Below are 20,974 nucleotides of genomic sequence, written 5' to 3'. Positions count from 1 at the left end.
GGCTTTGGAGAAGTAGGAAGGAGGGAGAGACGAGAGTTGTGGAATTCACAGGAGAGAGCTTTCAGGGGGGACTGAAGCCCCTGGTAAGTGGGGTTCTAGACCATTCTGACCGGGCACCCATTTTGGTGTCAACATCATGTTATGCTTTAGCTATTTAAAAATAGCAGATCTACAAGCTCATATCGCGCCACCGAGTGGCGCGATACGAGCTTGTAGGTCTGCTATTTTTGAAAAATCGAAGAACGATTCTGATCTCAGGTCAGAATGGGTCAATCAGACCAGTGTGTGTCCGGCGGAAACCTCGTATGAATCTGATCTCAGGTCAGAATGGGCTAGACACTGGTCTACACCATGCCTGTGTGCAGACCAGTGTTGTTTTCGTCGACTAATACTAAGACGAAAAAATGTTCGTCAACTGGTACCTTTTTTCACTGGCGAAAACTAAATGGAAACTAAATTAAAACTAAGCCGTGATGACTTAAAAGTAACACTAAATATATTGACAATTTCGTCAACAAATAAAAACTAGACTAAAATGTCAGGAAGGGACTAGTGGACAAGAGATCCAGTAGACTACACTTGGTTGCATGCTGAAAATAGCCGATCTACGCTGCGACGCGTTGTGAGCAAGTGTAAAGTGAGCCATTACGACGGCATCAAGGCCCGCCGAAATACATTTTAGTCGACTGTAGACTAAAATCGTATGATATTTAGTCGACTAAAACATTACAGGTGACTAAAATGTGACTAAAACTAAATGAAAACTATTCAAAAGACTATGACTAAAACTTAAATTAGCTGCCAAAAACAACAGACCATTTTTAGCACGTGTCAGTATAGCACACTGCTTCTTTTCTGTACCGCCGCCATCAAATCGGTCAAACAAATTGGAGGAGCTGACATTGGTTAGACAGAATCAGAATCAGAGTTGGAATCTAATATCTTGTTTGGTGGAAATGTCAGTATTGTTCTGTGTTCATTTTCTAACACCAGTATCAAGTCTTACAACAACAATGTCATGCATGGCGTTTTGCTTCGTATTTATTTTATTTTATTTTTTGAGTGGTGCAACCACTCCTATAGACAGCTTTGTGTGTCCCTGGCTGGCTGTGTCTGTCCGTCCGTCCGTCCGTCCGAGCACGAAAGAAGCGTTTGGTTGATTTTCACCACACACACACATATTAACTGCATATATGATGATTTCGGGTGTGACAGGACGGTACAGTACAGTACAGTCACAGTAGAGGGACCCCCTGGGGACCCCCACACCTATGCTTTCTATGGCATAGGCAGCTCCCGGCAGGATGGGCCGGGAGAATCTAGACACAGCTGCGTGACATGAGACTGATTCATTAGAGCGACAGAGAGAGAGAGAGGAGTGTGTGTGTACATGTGTGCGTGTGTGCGTCAATTTAACAAAGATGCAGACAATCCGAAATCAGCAGAGAGTGATGGACGTTTGCGCTACTGTATGCCTAATTGAAGTGGACTCGGACCCAGACTTTTTTTTTCCTCCCTGGAAATAAAAACGTCTGGGTTTCCGAGGCTACCCACACGCCGGTAACTCTGTCATTTCCCGACCGTTTCGGACGCGGGCCGCCTCGCCGGAACCGGGCCGGCACCGGGCCGGCACCCTGAGCGCGTTCCTGTGGGTCTGGAACTTCCAGGGACCCCTCCGGGGACCCCCACACGGAGTTGCACCACTCACTCAAATTTAGTATAGCGAATTATTCCACCCCCCCCCCCTCCCCCTTTTTCCTCACAATTTAATTACCATGTCAATTCATCCTCCCCGTAAAAGAGAACCTGTGATTAGTGACACTGCTAACAATGCCGACATGCCATTTGTTGTGAACTGAAGTGCAATTACTTTGTCCCCACACTATGACAACGGTGACGAAGAATTTGGCAACCCCAAAATAGTTTGGGGAAAGATTAAAAGTAGTATCAACCATCTTACAACAACAATATTATGCACATAGCTTTTTTCATTTTTTATTAAAAGAAAATACTTCAGTGACACAAGAAAGGTGTGAAATGCATGCAAATGTCTATTTCCAACGCTGCGTAAATGCATTAGAATGTTTTGCATGCGCCGTACGTCCACGTTTGATTGAGTATTGATGTTTGCCATGTCTGTCGAGGTTAATTCATGGTTTATTCATTCCTCTCTTCTGCCTGCTAAATACAAAGCATCCCCTCTTTTTAGTGTCTTGAACCTGTACACGGCTTCAAAGACTTGTATGTCCCTAGAAGCTTTGATTCTTAAATGGCTTCAGCAGTCTCCCGTTTCCTTTCTTGGGGTTGGTATGGGGCCTTGGTCTTTAAGCATCTGGATAAAAGTCCCCATCATTGCCAAAACAGTCCCACCCAGACCACAGTCAGAGTCTGGGAAAGCCTCGACTGCCATCTGTCCTGTTACCACACCACAGTCGAGCTTGGCTTAATGAATGAAGGAGAAATGTTCCAATCTTTCTGATGTATTTGCTGTGTCTATGTGTCTGCTCTACGGCAATTTGCCGTCATTGTCTTTTTTTGGTCTCTCTGCATGCAACCCCGCTTGCTTAATCTAAAGTTTATTTTACTGGAGATACCTTGACATTCAGGCCGCTGCATGTCTCCACCAGCCACTTGTCACACTATGGTGGATGTGTGTTCTCCATGTCCTTCGGGAGTCGGGACGCCTGCAAACAGCTTGTTAGCATGTGCACCGCAGCAGCAGCAGCTGTGTGCTAACAAGCAGGCATGTGACTAGCAATGCTGACATGTCATTTGGTGTGAACTGAACTGCCAATATACGCGGTCCACGCCCCACATTGTGACATGTACACGTACATTGAAGGAGAAGAAGAAAAATAAATGGTGGCCTACATGTTTTTAAGTCCAAGTTTTGTTGCATGCGTCGTTCAGCAGTGAACTTGGGCTGTTCAGAACCCGGTTGGGAATGCTGGAGAGAAGGTACCACTCCAACACACAGCCTGTCCTCTACCCACATCCTACTATGAATGCGTCATGACAATGGGTATTATTAGGTTCCCAAGTTGCATCGTTCCCAAGTACTGTAGGCCGGTGACCGACGGGTACGTACAGGTCTAGTCACCTATAATATGAATATATTTTAAAAGCTATAGTTACTATGATGATGATATTTTGTTATTCATTCCCAAAGAGGACATTTACAGTCACCAGCACAGAAGCATCCAAATAGGCGGGCCGCTGCCGTGTGTTAACCCATTCTGACCGTGCACCCATTTTGGTGTTGGCATCATGTTATGCTTTATCTATTGAAAAATAGCAGATCTACAAGCTCATATCGCGCCACCGAGTGGCGCGATACGAGCTTGTAGGTCTGCTATTTTTTTGGAAAATCGAAGAACGATGACATTTTTTTAATCTGAGAATGGGTTTAATCAAACCAGTGTGTGTCCAGTGGAAACCTCGTATGAATCTGATCTCAGGTCAGAATGGGTTAATGAAGTCTATCATTAGCATCATACTCTTGGTGGTAGTCCAGCTAATGTTAGTGCCGGTAGCCTTGTTTGGCAATGCCCTGTCGCTTGCATATGGCCTTGCTGTCTTTCCTTGTTGACGTATTTCCACACAGCACGCGTGACGTTTTCTGGCCGTTCTAAACCAACGTCAGGCCAAACAGGGTTTTTCAGCTCAGAAGGGGTGACTGCACACAACAGTTTCCGTGTTGCAACTGCGCATCAGTTAAGGCAATGAGTCTATGTTTCCTTATTTGACAGAAATCTATGCATTGTCCCCAATGCAAGGAGTTGCATCGGTGTGGTTTGTTTTGTTTTTAAGGAGTTGCGAGTCGTTGCAAGGAGTTGCATCGGTGTGGTTTGTTTTGTTTTAAGGAGTTGCGAGTCGTTGCAAGGAGTTGCAGCTGGTGTGGTTTGGGCCTAACATTGCCAAATCGCACTAAGAAGAGACTGTGCAATAATAATTGATTGATTCATTTGGAATACGGTCTCATATATTTTTGTTGCTTTGTGAATGCATTAAACTTTTTTTTAATGTTTGACAGCTTTGTAATGAAAATACCCTTGAGGATAATTAAGCTTCCTCTTTGCTCCTTTTCCTCTTGGCCGTGCGCCGTGCACGCAGGTAATTAAACACGGATGTCATCAACTGGGAGACGTGCAAAAGCTGAACAGAATTTAACTTTGAACATTGTCCAGAACAGAGACCCAACTGGCTGCCTTTCCGTCAGAATGCACTAACACAAAGTACCGGCAGCGCTCTGAATTGAAAAAAAATCTGCGAGACACGATGTAATGTTGAAAGATGTGCCGCTGGCACATGTTTACATTAGTAATTAAATACGACATGCTGCGTCTGCACAGCAACCCTCCGAACAGAGACTGGGAAAAGCTTTTAATGCCCTTCTTTTGCTGAGCATTCTCCACCACATGACTGCGTCTTAACCACTTAAAACCCTATATTCTTGGTTGACTGGGGTCCCCCAGGGTTCCGTCCTTGGCTCACTACTCCTTTCGCTCTTCACAAAATCTCTTTGCTGAAAATACCCCCTCCTCCCCATAATCATTCCAACAGGAATCCACTTGAAAGACACAGGATACTGCAAGTTACGGTGCTACTGTGTATCAATATGCCACTCCTCCCTCATAGGCGGTCACTTTTAGGCTGTCTTTGGCTGGGTTGATAACCCCCACCAGTCTCCCTGATTGTCCCTGTATTCTGCACTCGCAGAAGGCCTGTGTGTGTGTTTTATGTGCATGCTATTTGTTGTTAGTGGTGGGTGTGCAGTGCTGTGCCTTTGGACATCTGTTGAAATACTGCAGCAACGACGTCCACTTAAAAATACATCATCACCCTGTTTCAGTTTGGACTCATATGAATGATGATTGTTTTCTTTTGCGCATGTTGTGAGGACCTAATGTGTGTTAAATCTATTCATTGATTTGTTCCGTTTGTGGTTCAGTTTTTTGCCTGTGGCCATTAGCCACTTCCCATTCTAATACTGGCACAGGAGTTTTACACACACACACACACACACACACACACACACACACACACACGCTCGCGCACACACACACACAGCGTAGCAATCGCAGTTAGTAAGCTACGATTTCTCAATGGGGTGTGTGTGTGTGTTTGTGTGATCTTTTGCCAAGGATTATAGGATTAACTGCGTTTGTGTCCGGGCATGTGCACACATAGGATCCAATCAGTGCTTGAGCACCTACCTGATTGCCTTCATAGGAGAAAGTAAGGCATAGAAAGTGCCCTTTTTATACATAATTTCTCTTGTTTATTTCTCTTTTGCTGAAGTGAACCAATGTTGCTCTGCTCTCATTCAATACATTACAAAGGCTGGGTCACATTATGCTACATTCTATTGGCAGGTACAGGGTCTCACATTTTCCCCTTCTGATAAGTCTGGTTTTAAGAACATGCTGACCAAGTCTAACATATTTGTCACGCCCAGAAGTATGACCTTGCTAGGGTATTTCGTACTTCCAAACTCAGTTTTATTCTGTGTGTGTGTGTGTGTGTGTGTGTGTGTGTGTGTGCGGCGTGCGCGTGTTCATGTGTTTGGGGGAAACTTGGCCTCCCCTCCCAAAAGTCTGTACATGGCCCTGTTTGAGTCCCTGACCTCATCTGGCCTCCACAACACCAGCTTGGATCATTTAGGATTATACTGTAAGCAACATCAGGCTCGCACAGACACTCAACACACACACACAGACACTCAACACACACACACACACACACCATTTTGGGTTGAGGTAAGTACCAACAGAAGTAAACTGTGTTCTTTTATCGGTGCTAACTAACCATCTCGTCTTTCCTCTCTTCCCCTCCCCCATTCTCTTCACTTCTTAACTTTGTTTCCCCCCCGTCTGTCTGTCTGTCCGTCTGCCACTGGCACCTTGTTGTCTTTCTCACCTTCCTATCCATCCCTGTGTGTTCCCATGGCGTCTGTCTGTCTGTCCGTCTGCCACTGGCACCTTGTTGTCTTTCTCACCTTCCTATCCATCCATCCCTGTGTGTTCCCATGGCGTCTGTCTGTCTGTCCGTCTGCCACTGGCACCTTGTTGTCTTTCTCACCTTCCTATCCATCCATCCCTGTGTGTTCCCATGGCGTCTGTCTGTCTGTCCGTCTGCCACTGGCACCTTGTTGTCTTTCTCACCTTCCTATCCATCCCTGTGTGTTCCCATGGCGTCCTGTCTGTCTGTCCGTCTGCCACTGGCACCTTGTTGTCTTTCTCACCTTCCTATCCATCCCTGTGTGTTCCCATGGCGTCCTGTCTGTCTGTCCGTGCGTCCGTCCTCCCCTTTCACAGTGCTCCCGCTCAGCAGCGGCCGCCCGGCGCCTCGCCCTCGGCGCACAACATCAGCAGCAGCGCGGCGGCGGCGGCCACGGACCGCACCAACTTCTCGCGGGGCGTGGGCATCCGCAGCACGTTCCACGCCGGCCAGCAGCGGGGCGCCCGCGACCAGCAGGGCTCCGCCTACCCCGGCGGGCCCGCCTCCCCGTCGCTGTCGCACGGCAACAGCCAGGCGCGCCGCCAACACGGCGCCACCGGCATCTTCAGCAAGTTCACCTCCAAGTTTGTGCGCAGGTGAGCGGTGCGGTGCGGGGCAGGGGAGGGAAGGGAAGGGGAGGGGAGGGGGCTGAACAGATGGCGGGACGGATGAACGGCTAAATCTGTGGTGGGTGTAGAACAGATGGGAGTAAAGTGATGCCCGTTCATACTGCTGGGGCACCTGGCTGCCCCCAAATGATTATTCATATCTGACTTATTGACTTGTTTTTCCTTCATTTATTTGTATTTGTATTTGTCAAACGTATCCTTATGTAATAGAGCATACATGGGCAACTGGCGAGCATACATGGGCAACTGGCGGCCCAGGTGCCACCTTAATACCGGAATACTGATATATTATTGATTTCAGCTGTTACAATTCCGAACATCCAAACAGGTCTTGGCTTCGCTTTTATTACTTCAGTCTATATTAGTCGTAGTAGCTTAATGACGAGTATTAAAAAGTTATTGCCTTTTTTATGTCCATTGTATTTGCATTTTAGTTCGTAAAGTTAACATAAGTATAACTAAATACATTTGAAATTGAATACAAATGTTACATTTCAGGGTTCCAATAAAAAAAAGAAAATAGCAAATCTACAAGCTCAAAACGGGAGATGTAAATGAGTAGAAATCCAGCCAATCCAGAGGCTCTGTACGTTATGGCTTTAGACAGGGTAATTGTTCTTTATGGAGCTCTATCTAGCACATTTTGGGGCGGAAACCCCTTTTGGTGTTTTAAAGCATTGTTATACTTTAGCTATTGAAAAATAGCAGATCTAGAAGCTCATAGTGCGGCACCGAGTGCCGCGCTATGAGCTTTTAGGTCTGCTATTTTTGAAAAATCGTGAATGTGCCTCAAATCTTTGAATATATATATTATTAAAGAGTGAACATTTTAACTCAAATCTTTGCTTCTGGGGAGGTCCCTGGAACAACATATTTTCAGATCGGCGGCATATTACATATAATCTTTGGGGTTCTTGACATGAAATATTGAGCACCACTGATGCGTGTGGAGTCTTTAGTGGAGTCTTTAGCAATGTGTCAGGTATTGCGTTTGACTTAATTTCAAGCTGACGGCGAGCTCGGTGGGATAGAACGTCAACATGGTCACGTGTTCTGTATGTCACTGGTTGTCCAAGGACAACCAAGGACCCCCTTTAATTGCATTTGAATTTGGCATTCCAGATTTAGTTATTTGGGACACATGACTCGGCAGATGAGAAGGGGGGAAAAACACTTTCTCTCTCTGGGGAGTCATTCACTCCCAAGTCACCCATATTCACCGTTAATGATGACTGAGTCAGCTTCCACCGTCACTGGAAATCACATTAGTTTTAACTGAAAATGGCACATTCACATTTAGAGCTTATGTCCCTAGATGCGAGAGGGAACAGAGAGACCCTTTCAGCCTAAACTGTTGTATTGTGTTCTATCGGGCGCTGGGGTGGCACAGTGGTAAAGTGCCCTGGCTAGTGACCACCACCAGTCTGGCGGGTTCGAATCCCCTGCGGATGGTGCATATGTCTTTGACAAGCTTCTATAATACAGTGGTTTTCAACCTTTTTCATATCGAGGTCCATTATTTATTCGCCAATTGAGCCATGGACCACCATTTGATCGGTCGGACGCAGAACTTTAAATATTTTGTTGTCATTTAGGATACGGTTTTGTCCACAATAAGAGACAACAGGCAAACGATCAAAATAACAGTTCTTCTACGTCCTCTAATTGACAATAATTTATGAGAGCGTAAAATAAAACCAAATGGACAAAGATCATTTGACAAATGGTCAAAGATCTATAAGGGTCCACAACTCTCCATCATTTAGCTGGGGACCACCTGGAACCCCCTCAAGGACCACTGGTGGTCCCTGGACCTCTGGTTGATAACCCACTGCTCTATATATTCATGTCCAACAGACTGCAGTGAAGTCCCAGCTGTGACTGTCTGGCCAGAGCCAGCAGTGTGTTGCCCTGTAATCTTGTGTTTGGAACAGCGCTAGGCTGGCCTGAGGAGACATTTCTTTTCTGGAGGTTTTTGGCTTCATGTCTGGACGTTTTTTTTTTTACCGCAGTCCTGCTTCCTCCAGGCCAGGTTGTCCCAGTCGGGCGGCCCCCCTTCCGTGGACAATTGATCGCAATAAATGCACGAGACCTCAACGTTAAGGCTTTACGTCACCGAATTTGATTTTTATTACAAGAAAATGACTCGAGGGGTTTTTAAACCATTTCAAACAGAAATTCCAAACCCTTGTATTCTTTCTGAGAATTATCATTTGCTGAACGATTAATGAAAAGGATTATTGATTACAGTACGTTCACCAGAGGAGCAACACTGTATCAACGCACAACATTATTTGGTTGATTTGTATGAAGCTTTATTGATTGAATAATTGCTAAGGAAATCGATTGTTGGCAGCCCTAGACAACACTGAGATGTTTCTTCAACACTTGAGTGACGTCGCACATTAGTCAGCAATGAATGAACCCTGAAGGCACGTTGGGTATATCCGTGAGAAAGTGTATGTGTAAAGGACATGGAATAGTCTTGTGTATTGGTAGTGTTATTGGAAAGTTGCTGGTGTGTTGTAGTAGTGGGGGAGTTGGGCTTTGCTTTGAGAAGTCAAAGCACAATTAACTACTTTTTGACCTGGTGGCCACATTAGGGGTTACAGTGGGTGAAAGATTTTCCAAAGTAACCAAAATATCTGATCTTCGTGCTCACAACGCATCCGCCGTGTGCTTGTTGTTGATGGTCTATTTTCACCTGAGACAGTCATAGTTAGAGTTGAGTTGCTATGTGTTGTGTAGTAGTTAGTGCCGGGAAGTAACCCCAAATTATTTTTGCTTGTTGCCCTTTATAAAAATAATATCAAAAACATTCTCTCACTTTATTTAACACAAAAACAAACGCAAACAAATCTGATTCTGATTAATGGAAATTATGGAACTCTGTTCATCATTGTTTTCGTGTTAATGATTGGCAAAGGCACTATCGCTGTTTTCTTACATCTGCAAAAGCAATGATTCGGTCTTTAATTTAAATAACAAATTCAGCCCAAGGTTAATCCTTAGCAAAACAACACTAAACCAAGCTTAATTGTAATGTGGTTTACAGTACACTGGCAGGACCAGCTTTATTCGCACAGATTGCTGTTTCAGCGTGCAATGCAAGTCAACACAGAGATTATTTTGGAATATGAATTTTGAAACCGGTTCAACTATTGAAAATATCTTGCCAGTATTTGGCGCGGTGTAACTACACAACCCAAAACTCTACGCGTGTGTGTGTGTGTGTCACAAGGAATAGACACAGGCAGCAACTTTCCATTTCTCCCACTCAAACATAGCTCCATGGCGACGGTATCCATGGTTACAACGGAGATATCACTTTTCCTTCAACTATAAATACCACTGGTGGCGGGGACACCTTGGCTCGTGTACACGCACACACACACACACACATGCCTGGCTTGCTAAGAGGAAGTGAAGGTTGTGGAGACAGAGGTATCAGGTGGCACATACAGTAAAAATGGACCCGTACAGGTCCATTTACGCCGAGATTTTACTGTGGTGGTTTATGTAGCTAAAGACACGCACGCAGGCACACTCACACACACACACGCGCGTGCACACGCACGCACACATGCAGAGAGAAAGAGAGAGAGAGAGAGCTGTATATTTGATTAAGATATCCCATAACCTGACCTCAGCACTTTCCCGCTAGGAAGAACTACTCGGATATTTTACATAAGATCTGAATAAAAGTAGCAAAATCACAATATAATAATACTGTTACAAGTAAAACAATTAATTAAAGCAAAAACAAAAAACAAGCATATGGTGGAGTAAAAGTTATATATGCTTTAAGTACCAAAGTACACGCATGCGCGCGCACACACACAAGTTGTTTTCTCAATGTGTTGTTTTGATTACTCTTTTGAAGTGTGTGTGTGTGTGTGTGTGTGTGTGTGTGTGTGTGTGTGTGTGTGTGTGTGTGTGTGTGTGTGTGTGTGTGTGTGTGTGTGTGTGTGTGTGTGTGTGTGTGTGTGTGTGTGTGTGTGTGTGTGTGTGTGTGTGTGTGTGTGTGTGTGTGTGTGTGTGTGTTTTAGAGAGGGAGAAGGTTGGGGCTTTTGACACTAATGTTCACACAGCTCTGCATAGTTGACCGTCTCACCTCAAAAACAACCCTTCTTTTCAGGATTAATAATGATTTATCCCCAAGATGTGATGTCATGGAATGTTCCATCTGGTGTCGGATGGGGGAGTGCGCCTTGTTGGCGTCTATGAAATCTTCTTTCCATGTTCTTTTGTTGTGAATTTAATGCCCAGTATTCACACTCATCTATCGAGCCCCATTAATTACTCCTAACTTTTTAACTTTCACCCTGGCGTCCCATCATTTCAGATTTTCTAAATCTTTCACATTTTTCAAATTGTTAAAAGATTGCTGAGCTTACAGCATGTTGCATTGCAGCATTGTATTGTGAGCTTGCAGACTGGCTATTTTTGAATAGCTTAAAGGTAGGTTAGTGATATTTTTGGGTTAAAACTAAAAAAAAAATGTTAAAAGGTTAAATCACTATATTCTGATAGTAATTATTGCTTGTTCAGTCACAGGTATCTCCAGCTCTTTAATAAACAGAAAATACATTTTCAGGTAGGTGACACAAATTTAATCTGTATCCTGACTGAGTTCTGTATCCTGAGTGGATAAAATTCATATCCCATCCTGAAAAAGCATTTTCTGTTTAACCCATTCTGACCGGGCACCCATTTTGGTGTTGGCATCATGTTATGCTTTATCTATTGAAAAATAGCAGATCTACAAGCTCATATCGTGCCACCGAGTGGCGCGATACGAGCTTGTAGGTCTGCTATTTTTGAACACTCGAAGAACGACTGACATTTTTTTTAAATCTGATCTCAGGTCAGAATGGGTTAATAAGAAGCTGGAGAGACATGGAGACTTCCGTTACTGAACAAACACACTATAGCAATGAGTAATTTAATAAAGAAAATCACTTGCCTTACCTTTAAGTTTAAAATTGGGCTTTAGTGGTTATCTCCTCATTCAAATACCACTCTTCATCAGATGGTAAAGGAATTATTATTACTGTACTTTTCATGTACCGTGTTTATTTATTTAGTTATTTTAGTTTATGCAACTTAAATACAATGTGGGGTTTGGGTTTTCATTTTGCCCGGACGTAGATTTTTCTTGTTCTCTTGTTTCAAAGTCTGCTCTCGTCGTGTCTCAGTCCAATTATATCCGTTTTTTATACATTACGTTTTCTTTTTTCCCTTTCTTTATCCCTTTGTTTTTGTAGAAATCTCTCGTTCAGGTTTCCGAGAAGGTAGGCAACATCCCCACTGTTAAATATAACCCCTTGATTTTTACATTGATCCTCTCCTTAAATATATTTGAGAGAGAGATATATATATATACACACTATATATATTTTCTCTTATTTTTGGTGTTTTGTGCAGCTTTTTTTTTTGTTCAAACCTTCCCTTGTGCCTTGGTCTTTGAGCTCTATCTTTTTTTTCTGTGGTTGCCCTCCCCCCCCCTTTTTTTTTTAGCTCTTTGGTTTTGAGTGCCGTGTTTATGGACATTGTTTATTTTTTATACTAACCCCCCTCCCCCATTCACTCACTCACTCACCTACTCACTCCCTCACCCACTCACTGGTCACTGCGGTGCATCACAGTAACACCCTCACCACCTTTTCTTTCAATGTCTCCATCCATCCCAGTGCTCTCATCCTCACCCCCCACGCCCCTCAGATAGAACGCGTTGAGCACACAGCTCTTTGTGTCCCAGATGTCCTTAGTCTGAGCAGTGCGAGATCCCTGATACTTACATCGAAATCAGTGATTCCCCAGCCTGTGGACCGAGGTCTCTTAACAAACCTTGTCCCGTCGCTTTGGAAACCAATCCTGATGTTTGCATTGGTTTCTTAAATCTACAAACTGTCTCCACCTAGTTTTAGCCCCAACATTGAATTTAGACGAGACTATTGAGTGTAGACCACAGTTCAGAGTTATCCTCATTTCAACCTCCCGGTCAGGAATCATCCCCCCCAATCGATGTGCACGACGAATCATCTTCTCACCCCGTAACTCATATAACCCCCCAACCCTTAACAGATAAGGACAGAAAGTGATGCCATCTCATCACTGTGGCCTCGGTTCTCGGACACGCGACCGACAACGGCTCCGCGAGCGCTGAATTAATGGCACTCACAGGACAACTGTCTTGTATGCACACCATTACAAAACACCCCAAAGATAATAACAACATTATTATCCCATTCTGACCGGGCACCCATTTTGGTGTCAGCATCATGTTATGCTTTAGCTATTTAAAAATAGCAGATCTACAAGCTCATATCGCGCCACCGAGTGGCGCGATACGAGCTTGTAGGTCTGCTATTTTTGAAAAATCGAAGACACTTTTAGAATCTGATCTCAGGTCAGAATGGGTTAACAATTAAACTGTCAGGATGTAATAGACATTTTTTTAATCTGATCTCAGGTCAGAATGGGTTATATTATCATATAAGGGGCGTAATGTAGTGACTTGAGTGGGCGGCGTGCTGTTCTGCTGACGGCGAAGAGAACAGTTGCTCATGATCAAGGGTTTTCCAGCTACAATCTGGACCTTTTATCGTAAAGAATGTAATCACTATGTACGTTAGAGCAGGTGTAATACAGAGGTCGGAGGTGGTCTCCCTGCTCTTCCATTGAGCCATTTAGACCCCGGTGTCTGGTTGTCGAGTAGTACACTCTGAGGCTTATGAGCGCAATGTCTCTCTTGGCCAAGCAGGGAATCCACCTAGCCCCCCCCCCCCACACCCACACCCACCCACCCCCCCTGGGTAGGACCTGAAACTAACGTGAAACCTTTTAGATTTTGTTATCTTTTTTTTATATATATATATATATATCCCCCATTGACCTGCCTACTTCCTTTTGTTGTTGTTTTCGCATTTAAACTCTTTGAGTCTGGGACTGGTTTTGGAGCAGCGCAGTTGTTTATCTCGCTTTGGAGGCCGAGCATCCCATCGTCTGAGCTGCAGTAGCGTTTGAACTTTAGGTTTTTGTTTTGTTTAGTTTATTTTTTATTTATTTTTGTGAACCGTGTTCCTTCTTGGACGGAGGTAGCGAGGAGGAGTGGATCGAGGACGGATGGGGGGGAATGCAGTGTTTTGCTTCTCAGGCTGCACTCTTTTCTGGAGGCTGCACTCTCTTCTCTTCCTTTCATGTGGCACCTTTTTATTCACTTTGGCTCTCTCTCCTCTGTCTAACAGCAGCAGCAACAGTACTGGATGGCTTTGACCTACTGTGCCTGGAAAAATATATATATCTTTATGCTGTGTACACTCACATAAACACACACAAGCAAGTACACACTAATAAAAGGCTCCTTCGTTACAGGCACAGACCGTGGCACATTTCTGTTCACACCCGCCTTTGTATTCACATGGGCACAGGCAATGCACACATTTGTAATGCATTACAAATGATGGCATTTGAAATGCCTTACTAATGAAGATTTGTACAATACTTACACAGTCCTGACCAGCAGTGAATGTGTCGACCTGGCTTCGCCAGCAGGTAGACTTGTGCTGGCGGTTTCACTGCTGGGCTAATGCACCACCTGCTGGTTGGAATAGGCAACAACACCTTTTTAATTTAACCCACAGCTACAATCGACACCCCATGGTTTCTACTTCCTACACAGACAATTTTAATTCGGTGACTTTCATCATTAGACTCGCCTCTTGATAAATCGCTCAACCTTTAGTTTGAAAACGAGACCAGCCTTTATTACCAGCCTTCCCGTCCGTCTTGTCGCAGATTAAATCACGACCATAAACCATTGGATTCACAAAACATTATTCAGTGAGACTGATGCCTGATTTCCACTTGGTTGTTAGAAGCTCACGGTCGCATCACACTGCGACCTGTTATTGTGAGCTTGTAGATCGGCTATTTTCGAGTGTGCGACCGGTATAAGTGACCGTCTTTAGTGGAAAGCTGTACGCCTTGAGATCCAAGCAGCGAGCACATCCTCGAGGTAGAGCTTCATCATCACGCTGCACTTCAAACATCGAGCCATGTCATGGCAGCCATTTTGCATCTTTCCTAGGAAGTGTTCCCATTTTAATTGGCTGGTGGGACAATGCAAAATGTGCTCGCGTGAATGCCTTGCTCTCCATCTCACATGGTTCATACTGTACCACTTTCATTAACTGTAAAGTTGTTTCACCCTTTCTCACCTGTCTTTTTATTTTATTTTTATTATTATTATATTTGTTTTACTATATTTACTCTAACCTAACCATGTCTCTATTGCAGGGAGCTATTTTGTTTGATGCTAATGTGAATGTCTTTATGGGGCAGAAAACTGGAATGATGCCAAATATAGAAAGACTATAAACTGCTTAATTTGTCATGTCTTGTCATTTACTGTATGTCCTGCAGTGTTTGCATGTATTCTGCTGTCTCATGGTTGTCAATTTAGACTAGCTCTGTCATGCGTTTGTTCTCTCTCTTGTCTGCTTTTCTCCTTTTGGGTGTGTGTGACAGAATACATGCGTGTGTGAGACAGAATACATGCGTGTGTGTGTGTGACAGAATACATTCATGTGTGTGTGACAGAATACATGCGTGTTTGTCAGAGAGAATACGTGTGTGTGTGTGTGTGTGTCTATGATTTGTATGTATCTTAGGACCCTGTCTGTTGGTATACACAGTACACACGTCAGTGAAACTGTTTGGCAGCATCAGCCTGCCTGTCTGTTTTTGTGTGTGTGTGTGTGTGTGTGTGTGTGTGTGTGTGTGTGTGTGTGTGTGTGTGTGTGTGTGTGTAGGTTCAGTGTTAACTAATAAGAGCAGAAGGTGGTGGGGACCATTAACACCTCCTTGCTGTCACAGGACCCACCCTCACCGCGACCACCCTGTTCCGTTCCAAACTGCGCCGAGCCATTTCCAAACCACTACCCTTTCAAAACCATTCCAAAGTCTTCTCCGCTTTAAAAGAAAAGCCATCCTTTCTCATTCCATTTGTGTTGAAGTCATTTGTACTCTTTAAGCCCATCCCATCTCATATGCATACTATTTGCATACCATCCTCCCAGGGTCCCTTCTTAACCTCAAAGGATACAACATTCCACCCCTAGTTAACGTTGCAATGACTCCGTTGGTGGAGTCGCCATGATGCCATGGTAATAATCATTAACATGATTTTGAGCATATTTCTAGAACTGGGAGGAGAAGTCCTATTCTGTCTTTGTTTCATTTTATCGGGGCTCGTTTGCGCTCGGATTGGAACGGTCACACCAGGTGCCGAGAGTGGTGTGACCTGTGCATCATGTTAGCCCACAAATACAATAGTGCTCTAGTTTGTTACTAGGTTGAAAATGTTAGACCGCTTAGTCATTAAAAAAAAAGACTAAACTCTTGTTGATTTTTCTCGAGGAGCCCGTATGAGGGAGAGGGTCGGGATGAGGGGAGCAGGTGAGGAAACAGACCAAACCCCAAAACCCTACAAAATCCCAAACCCAACAAGCCTGCTGTCAATCAATGATTACCCAATCAGACCCAATCAGTAGCTGATAATGCAAGTCGTGGGGCGGCCTTGTTTTGTGATTGGCCCGGGAAAGTGTTTCTAACTCTGGGAATGTTAATTTTGGTGATGGGTGGACCGATCAGGGGATGAGCGATGTTGGCCCGGTAGCCAATGGTAGCATCTGAGTGAACGAGTGAGTGTGTGTTGGTGGGTAGGTTGATACGCATGGCGGGGTGTGTGTGTGTGTGTGCAATGCATGCATGCAAGACTTGAGAATCCTCCTAGTACCCAAATGTGTTTGTGTGTAATTAACCCATTCTGACCTGAGATCAGATTCATACGAGGTTTCCGCCGGACACACACTGGTCTGATGAACCCATTCTGACCTGAGATCAGATTCTAAAAATGTCAGTCGTTCTTCGATTTTTCAAAAAATAGCAGACCTACAAGCTCGTATCGCGCCACTCAGTGGCGCGATATGAGCTTGTAGATCTGCTATTTTTAAATAGCTAAAGCATAACATGATGCTGACAGAATGGGTTAAACATTGAAATTCGATCTAATTTATTTCGTATGACATTGTTGCACACCGAAACTAGCCAATATAAAAGCTCGCAAAACGCATCGCCAAATTATTATTATTATGAGCTTCTATATTATTGGCTATATTTGGCACATGACACCGTCATATGACGTATAACTCCATGTTTCACATACTTCTAACATGTGCTCATCACATATCACACTGTTGATATTTGTCTCTGACGGGGAGAGAGAGAGAGAGAGACACACACAAACACACAGGGACGGAGAGAGAGAGAGAGAGAGACACACAAACACACAGGGGTACTTGTGGAAAGTCCCCCTAAAATAAAAAGAGAGAAACATTTCTTTGTCTATTTTCCCCTCATCTCGTTCTTCTGTCGTTGTCTCACCCTCCTCCCTCTCATCCGTCTGTCTGTCTGTCCATGTTGTCTCACCCTCCTCCCTCTCATCCGTCTGTCTGTCTGTCCATGTTGTCTCACCCTCCTCCCTCTCATCCGTCTGTCTGTCTGTCTGTCCATGTTGTCTCACCCTCCTCCCTCTCATCCGTCTGTCTGTCTGTCCATGTTGTCTCACCCTCCTCCCTCTCATCCGTCTGTCTGTCTGTCTGTCCATGTTGTCTCACCCTCCTCCCTCTCATCCGTCTGTCTGTCCATGTTGTCTCACCCTCCTCCCTCTCATCCGTCTGTCTGTCTGTCCATGTTGTCTCACCCTCCTCCCTCTCATCCATCCGTCTGTCTGTCCATGTTGTCTCACCCTCCTCCCTCTCATCTGTCTGTCTGTCCATGCTGTCTCACCCTCCTCCCTCTCATCCGTCCGTCTGTCTGTCCATGCTGTCTCACCCTCCTCCCTCTCATCCGTCTGTCTGTCTGTCTGTCTGTCCATGTTGTCTCACCCTCCTCCCTCTCATCCGTCTGTCTGTCTGTCCATGTTGTCTCACCCTCCTCCCTCTCATCCTGTGTTCCCTGCTCGTGCTCGTTCTACCTCTCCTCTTTGTTCTTCTACTCAATTGTCCTTCTCTTCCTCTCTGGTTCCTCTTCACCCCTTCCCATCTCCCTCTTGTTTTGCTGTCCCTCGTCCTGTCCCCAACAACCCACTCTAACCCCCCCCTCCTCTCCCCCCCCAATCCTTCCCATGTGTCCATCCATCCATCCATCCATCCATCCATCCATGGGTCCATCCAGGTCTATGCTGAGCAGCACGGTGGATAAATCGGAGAAGACTTCGGGCGGTGTGCTCTCCACCTCCACCTCCAACAACGATGAGAACAACTCCTCGCCAGGCTCTGGGAACACTGGTAATGCTGCCTTTACACTGGATTCTACAAAAAGTCTTCTAAATCCTACCAGTTTCTATGAAAGATGTCACGTCAAGGACCCCCCAGAAGCAAAGATTTGAGTTAACACATTCTGACCTGAGATCAGATTCATACGAGGTTTCCACTGGACACACACTCGTCTGATTAACCCGTTCTGACCTGAGATCAGATTCTAAAAAATGTCAGTCGTTCTTCGATTTTTCAAAAATAGCAGACCTACAAGCTCTTAGCGCACCACTCGGTGGCGTGCTATGAGCTTGTAGATCTGTATATTCAACGATTTGCGCCACATTGTCACGATTTTTCTAAACTTGCAGATCTACAATCTGCTTTTTTTTCCAATAGCTAAATTATAACATAATGCTTAGAACACCAAACGGGGTTCCCGTCCAGAATTCAAACTGGTGACGATTTAAATCGGTGAAAGGAAAAATGTATTGCGCGCAATCAGCGGAGGTCGCAATATAGTTAGACTCCCCTTCTTGTTCACCGCCTACTATTTTTGTCCCTTCGGGGGCTCCATCATTTGACCTTTTGAATCTGAACACCCGGCCAAAAGTCCTCTCAGACCATGAAGTCTAAACAACTAAGCTAGCGAATAGAGAAATGTGCATTGCATGTATAATAGGCCAAAACATGTTTATCTGATGAATTACACCGTTTATTCCCCACTCTGACGTCGTTGAAAAATGTCTGATTTAATCTCTGTAGGGCACTGAGGTGCTCCAAGTGAGAGCTTCGTTAAGAATTAATTGATTGATCAATGTAATTCGCTATATATCTGAAAAGAACAGTACTGTTGAAAGCAGTTTGACGTTGTCAGTGGTCTGATACAAATGTTTTATTAGCTAAGATCAATATTCAAATGAAGTCTGCAGCGACGCAGTTTTCATTAGAACCCTATCAGTTATACGTTTCCCCATATTGCGTAAATATAATTATAATTGTTTTGTGTGTGTTCCTGTATGCTGAAAATTAGATGGATGTATCACTTCTTGTTTTTTTTTTGAAGAGATTAATGTATTTATTTCACCTGGGATATATGTTTTAAAATTAATAGAGCTGGGACTCGATTAAAAAAATTAATCTAATTAATCAGAGGCTTTGTAGTTAATTAATCTAGATTAATCGCATATCAATATTCAACCCGAGAACCGCGAGAAACCTTTTTTGTTTTAATGTTTTTTGGTATCCCAGTGAATCAATGAATAGTGACTACAGGATACCACTCATTTTCAACATTTTACTGTCATTAATATACCTGTTGTGGAAATAATAATAAAAAGTCACCCCATTCTGTGTTGCCTAGAACTGGAGGTCTGAAAGAAAAATAGTAACAGTAACAAGTACATCTCAGTGACATCACAAAGCTGTACTTACTTCATATTGTTACTGTTTTTTGTCAGACCTCCAGTTCTAGGCAACACAAAATGGGGTGACTTTTTATTATTTCCAGTTTTCAGTACTATAGAAAAGCGCCCAGTGAGAAACATTCCGCGGTGAAAAAAAAGGTGCGATTAATTTATCTGTAGTTAATTGCGATTAATTCTTCTGTAGTTAATTAATCTAAATTAATCGCAATTAGTCCCGGCCCTAAAAATTAATAAATCTAATTTTAAGACATGCATACATTGGAGACTGACATTCAGTAATTGGGTCTCGTGGTCAAAATAAGAACATTATAATGGTGTGTAAAAAACAAAATCTAAACAACACCGCTTATGGACATATTGATGACACCTGTGTAAGTGATATACAAACTAAGTGTTAACCCATTCTGACCTGAGATCAGATTCATACGAGGTTTCCACTGGACACACACTGGTCTGATGAACCCATTCTGACCTGAGATCAGATTCTAAAAATGTCAGTCGTTCTTCGATTTTTCAAAAAATAGCAGACCTACAAGCTCGTATCGCGCCACTCGGTGGCGCGATATGAGCTTGTAGATCTGCTATTTTTCAATAGCTAAAGCACAACATGATGCCGACACCAAAATGGGTGCCCGGTCAGAATGGGTTAAATAGTATAGCTCTATATTTGGATATAAATCATTGCTTGTTGAGTTGTTCAGTAGCAGGGGTGTCCCCCCCTTTTTAGGTTTTATTTATTCGCACATAAAGGTTAAAAACAGGAAAAAGAAGTTCATGCATATTAATATTGTGCAGGAGAAGTTAAAAGCCAGAAGGCTTATCGAGAACTTCCCCTAATTTAAGAATCGGACATTAAGTATAAACAAAACAATACCAGTAATACATTCAAATTACATGCAGTACATACATACAGTATATTCATAAGTTATACATACATACACTCTACAACAGAAAATACATTTTCAGGTTGTGATACAAATTTTACCCTGTGATGAAACAAAGAAATGGGACCGTGTAAGACTATAAAATTGAAGCTCAAAATGTTATATTCGTTGAGTTCTGCTTCCTAACAATGAAAGTGTATTTTGTTTACTAAAGAGCTGGACGATCATTGAGTGACAGTCTAGATCAGCTATTTTCGACCAAGTTTGCTCCAGAATAGATACGCTAGGGTTCTTGTGGTTGGATGCTTTGTAGTTTGTATGCAAATTGAATTAGGCCCTTCTGCCTCTCCTCATCACTCCTCTACTCACTTCTGCCACTTCTCTCTCTCTCTCTTAATCCTCTGTATTTCTCATCTCTCTTTACCCCTCTCTCCTCTCCATCCATCCATCTTCGTCTCCCAGGTGGTACCGGCACCCCACCGGCGACACTGGGACCCAAGGACCCGTCCAAGCCGCGCTCGCTGCGCTTCACGTGGTCGATGAAGACCACGTCGTCGATGGAGCCCAGCGAGATGATGCGCGAGATCCGCAAGGTGCTGGACTCCAACAGCTGCGAGTACGAGCTGCGCGAGCGCTACATGCTGCTGTGCGTGTCCGGCAGCCCGGCGCGCGACGACTTCGTGCAGTGGGAGATGGAGGTGTGCAAGCTGCCG

At 44.0% G+C, this 20,974-nt stretch overlaps 1 protein-coding gene across 12 annotated transcripts in view; it reads left to right on the top strand.

The window, feature by feature from the left end:
- Nucleotides 1–20,974, top strand: part of mark2b (MAP/microtubule affinity-regulating kinase 2b) — a 94,756-nt gene that overhangs the window by 72,707 nt on the left and 1,075 nt on the right. For 9 of the 12 annotated variants that reach the window (XM_083788968.1, XM_083788961.1, XM_083788966.1 and 6 more), the window contains 5 exons: nt 6,318–6,596; nt 11,897–11,923; nt 16,056–16,091; nt 17,871–17,983; nt 20,724–20,974. The exon at nt 20,724–20,974 is cut by the window's right edge and continues 1,075 nt beyond it. In XM_083788968.1, the coding sequence (XP_083645094.1) occupies nt 6,318–6,596; nt 11,897–11,923; nt 16,056–16,091; nt 17,871–17,983; nt 20,724–20,974 (706 nt within the window). The remainder of the gene's footprint in view (nt 1–6,317; nt 6,597–11,896; nt 11,924–16,055; nt 16,092–17,870; nt 17,984–20,723) is intronic. The other 3 variants (XM_083788963.1, XM_083788964.1, XM_083788958.1) reach the window with 3 other exon arrangements.

This window comes from Protomyctophum parallelum (genome assembly GCF_964188405.1).
Source record: "Protomyctophum parallelum genome assembly, chromosome: 18".
Classification (NCBI taxonomy): Eukaryota; Metazoa; Chordata; class Actinopteri; order Myctophiformes; family Myctophidae; genus Protomyctophum; species Protomyctophum parallelum.
This window is presented reverse-complemented; position numbering and strand designations above follow the sequence as displayed.